At 29.7% G+C, this 10,057-nt stretch overlaps 3 protein-coding genes across 4 annotated transcripts in view; 2 read left to right on the top strand and 1 right to left on the bottom strand.

Moving 5' to 3' along the window:
* The first annotated feature begins 2,477 nt into the window (after positions 1–2,477).
* LOC102587046 (major pollen allergen Lol p 11-like) lies at positions 2,478–4,971 on the top strand. The gene is made up of 2 exons (XM_006366458.2): positions 2,478–2,699; positions 4,491–4,971. Exons 1-2 carry the CDS (start codon positions 2,543–2,545, stop codon positions 4,820–4,822), a joined length of 489 nt encoding a protein of 162 aa, XP_006366520.1. The 5' UTR covers positions 2,478–2,542; the 3' UTR covers positions 4,823–4,971.
* A 758-nt stretch (positions 4,972–5,729) lies between these two features.
* On the top strand, positions 5,730–8,734 carry LOC102593238 (putative ETHYLENE INSENSITIVE 3-like 4 protein). Its single transcript, XM_006366475.2, has 3 exons — positions 5,730–5,933; positions 6,837–7,173; positions 7,805–8,734. The coding sequence occupies exons 1-3, from the start codon at positions 5,730–5,732 to the stop codon at positions 8,599–8,601; spliced, it is 1,338 nt and encodes a 445-aa protein (XP_006366537.1). The 3' UTR covers positions 8,602–8,734.
* A 95-nt stretch (positions 8,735–8,829) lies between these two features.
* LOC102592898 (probable trehalose-phosphate phosphatase H) overlaps positions 8,830–10,057 on the bottom strand; it is a 7,252-nt gene continuing 6,024 nt past the window's right edge. For both annotated transcript variants that reach the window (XM_006366474.2, XM_015304906.1), the window contains one exon: positions 8,830–9,002. In XM_006366474.2, coding sequence (XP_006366536.1) covers positions 8,898–9,002 — 105 coding nt within the window. In that variant the 3' untranslated portion in view covers positions 8,830–8,897. The remainder of the gene's footprint in view (positions 9,003–10,057) is intronic.

Raw genomic sequence — 10,057 nt, 5'->3', positions numbered from 1 at the left:
TTCTAATTTAAACAAATAAAAGTGGATTTTTTTTTTAATATAATAAACAAGTAAAAATGGATGAATGAAGTAACAAATATTAAAATGAATGTTATAATTTACTCAACTTAATGCTCAACAAATAGAGAGAAGGAAAAAGCTTAAATATGTCATCAAACTTTGAGAAAAAAACTTATCTATACCATCAATTAAAAGTTTGGCTCATCTATGTCATTTTCGTTTGAGAAAAGACTCATTTATAGTATCCGTTAAAAGTTTGGTTCATTTGTATCATTTTCGTTTGAGAAAAGACTCATTTATAGTATCCGTTAAAAGTTTGGTTCATTTGTATCATTTTCGTTTGAGAAAAGACTCATTTATAGTATCCGTTAAAAGTTTGGTTCATTTGTATCATTTTCGTTTGAGAAAAGACTCATTCATGCCATTATTTGTTAACTAAAAATAGTTTCAGTTTTGCAAGATCATTTTTTACACGTGGTCAATTATGATTCGACCACGCACGTCACTAACTAAATAATTTTTTAAAGGAAAAATATTCAAATATGTCATCGAACTTTGAGAAAAGACTTATCTATGTCATCAGTTAAATATTTGGCTTATTTATGCCATTTTAGTTAACAAATAATGACATGGATGAACCTTTTTCTCAAACGAAAATGATACAAATGAACCAAACTTTTAACGGATACTATAAATGAGTCTTTTCTCAAATTTTGATGACATATTTAAGTCTTTTCCCATATTGAAAGCAATGAACTTTATAACAACAAGATAAAGATAGGGAGATGAAAGGACCCAAAGAGAATTGGGGTTGAGAGACACATATATACTTTGCCTAAGTACATACACAATACGCTTATTGAATCTAAATCCCAAATCAACTTTTGTGAAAGTTGTTTGATTCTATTATTTTCTTCTCGACTAAATAGTTGTTTGTGTGGCATCCTTGCGGATATTCACATTAGGTTCATAACACATCTTTAAGTTATCTTCGGCTTGATAAAAATAGTAAAATCAAATTTCATATCATTATTTTATTATTTTCAAACTTATGTCACAATTAACAATATTCATATATACTTCATAATATAACTTTGAAAAATTTTCAACTATCAATAGAGGATTTTTTATTTGCGTCAAACAACTATTAAATATAAGAAAATTGTCACGAAGCAATTCAATTAAACTAGCTAGTTTTAATTAATTTGATTAGAAACTATATTTTCCAAAAAAAATAATGTACTAAGAGCAGATACCACTTTAATTTCGTATCAAATGGAATAATTGATGTTCCCTAACAACTTTACGCAAAAACATATTTGAAAATTATTTGTGGATCTTAGCTTAAAAAGTTAGAGAACGTATAATATAACTATAAGATATGATTCTTTTTGTAATATCTTTTGATAATCTTATGATATTTGTTGTCCCTTCGCTAATATCTGAAGTTTGATATGAATGAAGTCTGTTGTGTTATTTAAATTAATAATAATAGGAGTTCAATGAGTTTTTCCTAGATGAAGTCCACTCGATTATTTTTAAACTTCAATCATGGTGCATAACTTCAAATATAAAATGATTGAAATTTGGACAAATTGAATGAAATTTAGCCATACGAGTGTCTGAAATTTGACTTTGTCGAGACTTCATATATATGATGTTGTCCGAGACAGATACACATGCAAATTTGTTTTAAAAAAGGGAAACAAATTAAATGATGATATCAAAATCGAATATTCTTGCACTTCCCCAAAATTTGCAGAGAAATGCTCAGTCAATATCATCACGTGGGTAATTAGTTGGGCCAAGATTTAAAGGTCCATTACAAAAATTTATATAAATTTCACTAGTTTAAGAGGTAATTATTTAGATACACTTTACTTTACAATATTACAAATCTTGTCAAATTTTGGTGTGTTTAGATATATGTATCGCATGATTTATGAGGTCAAAATTAGGTGTAATTTATTTTAGATACATTGTATCTAAGTGAATTCGCATATATCTGAAATACATAACATATCTCTCTCGCCTCCCTTCCATCTCGCTCCTCCCTCTCCTATATATCTGATATCCCAGATATATAAAAATCACACCAATTACATACAAATACAGGTATTTAATATAAAAAATAATTTAATATACCCCTCGTTATAGTTTCATTCCAAATATACCTTTCTTGTTATATTTTGAATGTATATTTGACCCTTTTTCGAATTAAAAAAATTATACCTCTCGTTATATTTTCATTCTAATTATACCAATTGACTTTTTGACTTTAATCTCAATCGAGTGTAGGGTCAGTTTCATAATTTTGAATAATTACAGGGCCGAGCTGTTAGTCACTCTTTACGCTACCACAAAAGAAGAGAAAGCCACTATGGGTCCCCCAATGTTTCAATTATGTCACTTTCACCCACTCTTTTTTGTTTTTTTTGTTATCATCATCATATCCAATTCATCTATATTTTACATGCCAAGAACTTGTGAAAACATAAAAATCAAAGAATAGATACACTTAACTTTGAGTTCATAAAAAAATATGGCTAAAATGATAACTTCGTTTGTTGTTTGCTTAGTATTATTTGCTTCTATTAATGTTAGTGCCAATTTTATGGACACTTTTCTTGTTGTTGGCAAAGTTTATTGTGACACTTGTCGTTGTGGCTTTGAGACTTCTGCCTCCATGTATCTTCCTGGTAATATTATCAAACCCTTTTACTTTCTAGTCATTATTTATATATTTTTATTGTTTTTAGAAGCGAATTCAAAATTTAAATGTTGTGAAATTTATTTGAATTCATTTTGTCTTTTAATTGTGGATTCAGAGTTCATATTTATTTTTTGTTATCATTTTTATTCATAAATTTATATTTCGCATTGAAAATATAAAGTTTAGATCAGAGATAAAGATTCGGTAGAATATGTATTTAGGTTTTAGATGTGTTGGATTTTGAGATACGAGAATGAGTTTTGAGATATAGGATAAAACATCAATTAATCTGAATATTGTGATACTCTACCTTTTATTTTTTATCCTTACTAAGAATAAATGGTCTTAAAGTAATTGTCATTTTAGAACATCAAGATATAATTTTTTTCTCATTTTTTCCTTAGCAATAATTATTCTTAGAAGTAATAAACATTGACTAATTAACATAAAAAAACATAAATGAAGAGTATATACACATACTTCAATATTGTAATTGTGTAGTTTAATTTATTATTATTATTATTTATTGAAGAGAAATTAATATTCAAAATGATTAAAGATGGAGTAATAAATAAGAAAATGACATTCAAAATACATAGTTATGTGACAATTAAAATGGCTCGAGGGAAGTAAACTATTTATATCAATCATCATTTCTTAAAAATATCGTGGATTGTCCAAACTGAATAAGTAAAATTGAATATATTATAAGGTTCGAGCAAATCCATTTGGGTTCAGCTGAATTTGTGGTTGGAACTTGTCACTCCCCGTGCAAGAATCATCGTTTCTTTTGTGTAATTTTGTGTGCATTTTTGCAAATCCAATGTATTTGTCTACTTCTAGCCATTTTGGAGTTTCAAATTTCTAGGAAATATTATATTCCACGAGTCTTTTTGTTTTATCTTGGGAGGAAGTAATTCAAAACTTTAAAATTAGTGAGTGAGTTATGATTTCTTAAGAATACATAGACAACTTATGAGCTCGGATTAATATTCTAGTTCTTCTACATTTCTAATTTGATATTTTGAACACACGATACCAACACGTGACACATTTCTTTCTTTGATTAATATACGAGAGACGTATTGAAAATATCCCTAAACTCAATGCGAATTATTAGTTTCATTCTCGAATTATTAACAACCTTAAAACACTCTTTACTTGTCTAACTGAACTTAAATAGACCCTCCATTTTGCAACATGACAGAAATACATTCCTAAATTCTCACCAAGTTTAGTAGTGTTTTCAACACTTCTCTCAACTTTTTATTAAGAGTTCATGCCTTACAAGAGTTGGAGACCACTTGCTATGTCATGTGGCAGATTGGGGGTGTATCTAAGTTTAGTTAGTCAAGTAGATGAGTGTTTTTAAGACTGTCAATAGTTCGAGGACAAAACTAATAACTTGCGTAAAGTTCATGGGTGTTTTCAACACTTATCTCAACTTTTTATTAAGAGTCGTTCATGCTCCTACAAGAGTTGGAGACCACTTGCTATGTCATGTGGCAGATTGGGGGTGTATCTAAGTTTAGTTAGTCAAGTAGATGAGTGTTTTTAATTCGAAGACGAAACTAATTATAACTTGCGTAAAATTCAGGGGTGTTTTCAATGTCTCTCTCTTAATATATCTTTACCGTGGAACTAAACATTATTTTTTTTTTTAAAAAGGTGACAAAATAAGCCTATTTATTTTGGTATGTTAGAGCTTGTGATCATCTAATCTAAAAATTATTATACAATATACTTTTATTTACTTAATATTGAATGCACTTTGTAGGGTCAAGGGTTAGAATCGAGTGCAAGAATAGGGACACTAACGATTTGGCATACACAGTTGAAGGTTTTACAAACTCTAAAGGAGAATATAAGATCCTTGTGAATAGTGATCGCCGCGATGAATTTTGCGATGTCGTCCTCATTAGAAGCTCCGATCCTATGTGTGCGGAACCCAACACGGGCCGCGATCGTGCCCGTGTTGTCCTCACTAGCAACAATGGGATGGTCTCTAATACTCGCTTCGCTAATTCCATGGGATTCCTTTCTAATGAGCCTCTTGCTAGTTGCACAAAAATCCTCCAGCAATATGAATTTTCAGAAGATCAATTTTAAATTATTATTATTGTTAGACCAATTACTGATTTCTGCCTTTAGCTCAGTAATTTCATTTGGCATTGGACCAATCACATGTATTTATCTAAGAAGACATTTTATGGGGTGTCCTATTTACTCTATAACATTTAAGGTCTGATTTATCTTTATTAAGATTAAAAGATATTTGAATGTTGATTTAAATGATTAAGATATTATTTTTAAATTTGAATATTAAATGATAAAATTGTTTGTATTTCAATATCTGAATATGCATGATTTATTTATTTATAAACATAATAAATATATAATTTGAATAAAAAAATAATTTAATATTTATAGAAAATATTAATTTAATAAAATAAATATTATTGTTTGATTAAAAATAAATAATTATGTTCACTAGTGATGGTGGAGAGATAGTGATAACTAATGATTGATGTTAATTAGTGGCTTGTAATGATGATGATGGTAGTTGTAATGGTCGAGGTGGTTGTTATGTAGTAACTGTAATGATGGATGTGACTGATAATAGTGATTGTAATTGTGATAGTGATATTGATTGATACTAATAATTAACGGGCTGAAAAATATATGATGGTTAATAACCACCATTCGATTTTTTGATAAACTAATAAATGGACAGATCAATTATTGGCCCAACTCACATGCATGCAAAGTGAAGATGAAGCATCGACGTAGCTCTCTTATTGTAGAGCTTACATCCAAAATCCTCTTTCACCCTTGGGAAGATCATTATAGCCACTAAATTTTGTACATTTTCCCACCGCCAATTTACACCAATATTAGCATTTCCATTTAATATACATGCACATATAACTAAAATATAAATATATGTTCCTTGTTACTACTTGTTACACTCACCAATCACTATATTTCCCTTTTATATATCTTTGTATGAAAAAATATGGAGGAAGAAGAATTAAGCTATGATGAACTCAAGAAGAGAATGTGGAAGGACCGGATGCGTTTGCACAAGTTCAAGAAGAAGGGAGAGAGTAAATTATTATTATTAGAAGAAGAAGAGATTGATGAGGTTAAAGCTCAAGAACAATATTTATGTAGAAGGAGAAAGATGTCCAAAGCTCAAGATTCTATTCTCAAGTACATGGTAATGTTGCCATATATATATATATATATATATATATGTTATGCTTTAATTTACTATATGCATAATACATGTATAGACATTTAAAAATCAACTGATCGACAAGTAAACACTTCAGTTTTGAGTATGCACATCTTAGCTTGTCTTCATTGTGTCAGTTGATATATGAACACAAACTTACAAAATAATACATATATAGATATTCAAACTTTGGCTCAACTGACAAGTAAACACTCCAACTTTGAGTATGCACATCTAGATGTGCACTTTAGCTTGTCTTCATTGTGTGATCAGTTGATGAACACAAGTTACCATAATACTTATATATATATATATATATTCAAACTTTGCCTCTGCTGATAAGTAAACACTTCACCTTTGAATATGTATATCTAGATGTACATCTTAGTTTGTCTCCATTGTGTCAGTAGAACACTCCAACTTACAAAATAATACATATATAGATATTCAAACTTTACCTGGTCGGTTGACAAATAAACACTCCAACTTTGAGTATGCATATCTAGACGTACATCTTAGCTTGTCTTCATTGTTCCAGTTGAACACTCCAACTTACAAAATAATTAATACATATATAGATATCCAAATTTTGCCTTAGTTGGGAAGTAAACACTCCAACTTTGAATATGCACATTTAGACGTACATCTTAGCTTATCTTCATGGTGTTAGTTGAACACTCCTACTTACAACGGAATACATATATAATATTCAAACTTTGCTTAACTGACAAGTAAATACTCCAACTTTAAATATGTACATCTAGACAAGTAGATTTACATCCTAATTTATCTCCAGGATGTCAGTTGAACACTCCAACTTACCATTAATATATATATATATATATATATATAGTCATTCAAAGCCTTTTCTTGTTTAATTAACAGGTAAAAATCATGGAGGTTTGCAAGGGTGAAGGCTTTGTGTATGGAATTGTGTCAGAGAAGGGGAAGTTGGTGAGTGGCTGTTCAGATAGTTTGCAACAATGGTGGAAGGAGAAAGTAAGATTTGATCAAAATGCCCCTATTGCCATTGCTAAGTCCTTGCCCAAATTAGTAGAGGAGGAGAACATGTTGGATCCTAATTCCTCATTTATGTGTCTTCTTGAAGAATTACAAGACACTACTTTAAGCTCAATACTTTCAGCTCTAATGCAACATTGTATCCCTCCACAAAGGAGGTTCCCTTTGGAGAGAGGTTCACCCCCACCTTGGTGGCCAACAGGTAGCTACATCACAACTCTCTACCTATTTCAATTTATATGTCTTACTTTAACTCAACATATCACGGAATTCAAGATGTTTTCAATCTTGTGAGATCTTAAACTAATTAAAGTTATATATAATGAATCAAAAGATAATCAGATCTCGTGGTCTTAAACATGTAGAATGCGTTGGAATTAAAGAGTTACAAAATATAAAAAGTGACATTTTTTTCCCGAAACAGATTAATCAAGAAAAGCAAGATACATGCAAATTGAAACAAAGGAAGAATATATTTAGACATGTTAAATTTCTTGAAAAAAGTAATTACTCCTTCCTTCTCAATTTATGTGTGCACTTTGACTGACCACAAAGTTTAAGAATGAAATAACAACTTTCGAAACTAGTTCTCTAAAGCAATTATAGGTATCTATGTGGTTATAAATCATCTTATGAAAAGTAAAATAGAAAGTATAAAGTTGAATTTTTTTCTAAATATAGAGACAAAACTAAAAACTAAAGTAAAATGCGTTACATAAATTGGGATAAAAGAGTACTATATAGATATTAGTTTTACACTCATAATTTTGAAATATTCATAATATTATTAATCAACTCATGAAGTTTAAATTTTGAATCGTTTGTTGTGACAGGGAATGAACTTTGGTGGGGTGATCAAGGGTTGTCCCAAGAACAAGGTCCACCACCTTATAGGAAACCCCATGGTTTGAAAAAAGCATGGAAAGTAAGTGTTTTGGCTGCAATTGTCAAACACATGTCTCCTGATTTAGGCAGGATGAGGAGATTGGTGAATCAATCCAAGAATTTACAAAACAAGATGACAGCCATAGAAACATCTACTTGGTCTAAAGTTGTTAACCAAGAAGAAGCCCTTCTCAAGTTAACTAGGTCTCTCAAGATTTCAACATCCAAAGAAGAAGAAAATAAGGATAAAGAAGATCAATTAGATCTTGCTTTTGTTCCCCAAATGTTGAGAAAAAATGACAAGAGGAAGTCCATTATCTTTGATCATGATGTTAACATGGAGGATGTATTGTATGCATGCCAAAACATGAATTGTCCACAAAGTCAATTAGGGTTGGGATTTGAGGACAAGAATTCAAGAATTGAACATGAGTCAAGTTGCTCTTATGGTAAAATTAAAAGTGATCAAAATAATCAAGAAAGTGCCTATGACAACTTTTCTAGCTTGATTGGAGAAATAAAAAAGCCACAAGAAGAAATGGAAATCACTATCCAACAAGATTTTGAAAACTATCATGCACAAATATTAGTTCATGGAGTGGTGGAAAATTTTGGAAACTTTTGGGATGATGATGCAACAACTAATGAGAACTTGAACTCATCACAAGATGTTCTAAATCATGAAGTTGCAATTTCTATTTGGGATTTGGATTGTGATGATAGCTATATAGATCATGTTATCTAATTTGGTTGTGTTCCTTGGTTAATTATCAATCTTTATTTCTTTTTCGAGAAATAAAGTAATGTTCATAAATAACATATTTAAATGTAATAAGAGTATACATAGGATGTAAGCTAGATAACTATCAAAATCTATATATTTTTTGGTTTTGATATATACCCAACATGTACAAGGCCTTAAAACTAATGAGAAAAGACATACTTCTTTTCTCTATTCCATCTATTTTATTTCATTTTTCTTTCTCTTATTTATATACAACAAATTAAAGGCATATACCATACGCACTAGTTGGAGAATTCTCAGTACTTTAGAGATGCTATGTCCTCAAGTTGTTTTTGGATCTTAGACTGCTTCCTTAAAGACAATCTTTTCCACTCTACCAAAAGTAGTAGAAATTTCATAACCTGCCAAAGTAAAAAAGGGGCGGTTAATGCACAAAATATTTCGTGTTAGTAGGATTTGGTGAAGGATCACATCCCACGGTTATTATATATTATATATATTGAAAAAATTGTAATTAAAGTTTTACAGTATAATTAAAACATAAAAAATGGAAAAAAGTGAGGAAAATAAATAAATAATGAAATTTGGTTTTTAAGAGAATAATGTTCTATACAAGAAGTTATTTTGACCATTTTCTACTTTTTTATTTCTATATCCATGTTGGAAATGGTTTTCTTCTTTCTTTTTCTTTTATTTGGAGAAACGGTTAGAAGACATAATTAAGAAAAGAAAATATGTCCTTTCTAACCGTTTAACTTTTAGAAGAGATGGTCAGAATAGGTAGAAAAATCCTAGGCTTAAGTTTCAGCGTCATTCATTAATATCAAAAAGATCTTCTACGTACATATTTGTACCATGAAAAATAATCATGCTCGCATATGATTAGGAGGCATACTTAAGACATAATTAAGAAAAAATAAAAATGTTCTCTTTCAAACAGGTTAAACTTTTATATATGAGATAATACTCCAATTAAAACCAAACATCTAGAGTCTTATCCAATTTAATAATTGGGAAATGATATGCAAGAAGCTTAGACAATATATTAGGTATCAAAACTAGTTGCTTAAGAGTTAAGCATTAATATTATTAATGATCACTTCATCCAATATCCATAAGTTAGCAAAAATGATGACCTTTTATCAAAAACAAATTGAGTATAAGCATTAAGCCCCCTTTATTAATTTGTACAAGATGTAGGGTGTGTTTGGTACGAAGGAAAATGTTTTCCTGGAATACAAGTAGATGATTTTTTATTTTCTCATGTTTGGTTGATGAGTAGAAAATATTTTTGGGAAAAGTTTTTTAGTGTTTGATTTATGGATGAAAGATATTTTTGAGAAATATCTTTTATTTTTACTAGAGAGTAGAAAATAATTTTTGAATTGAAATTGAAAATATTTTTTAAAAATAAACTTAAATTTTTTTGGAGAGAGGGTGGGGCTGACGGGGGGAG

The sequence above is a fragment of the Solanum tuberosum genome, unplaced genomic scaffold (assembly GCF_000226075.1).
Source record: "Solanum tuberosum cultivar DM 1-3 516 R44 unplaced genomic scaffold, SolTub_3.0 scf00649, whole genome shotgun sequence".
In the NCBI taxonomy this organism is placed as follows: domain Eukaryota; kingdom Viridiplantae; phylum Streptophyta; class Magnoliopsida; order Solanales; family Solanaceae; genus Solanum; species Solanum tuberosum.
This window is presented reverse-complemented; position numbering and strand designations above follow the sequence as displayed.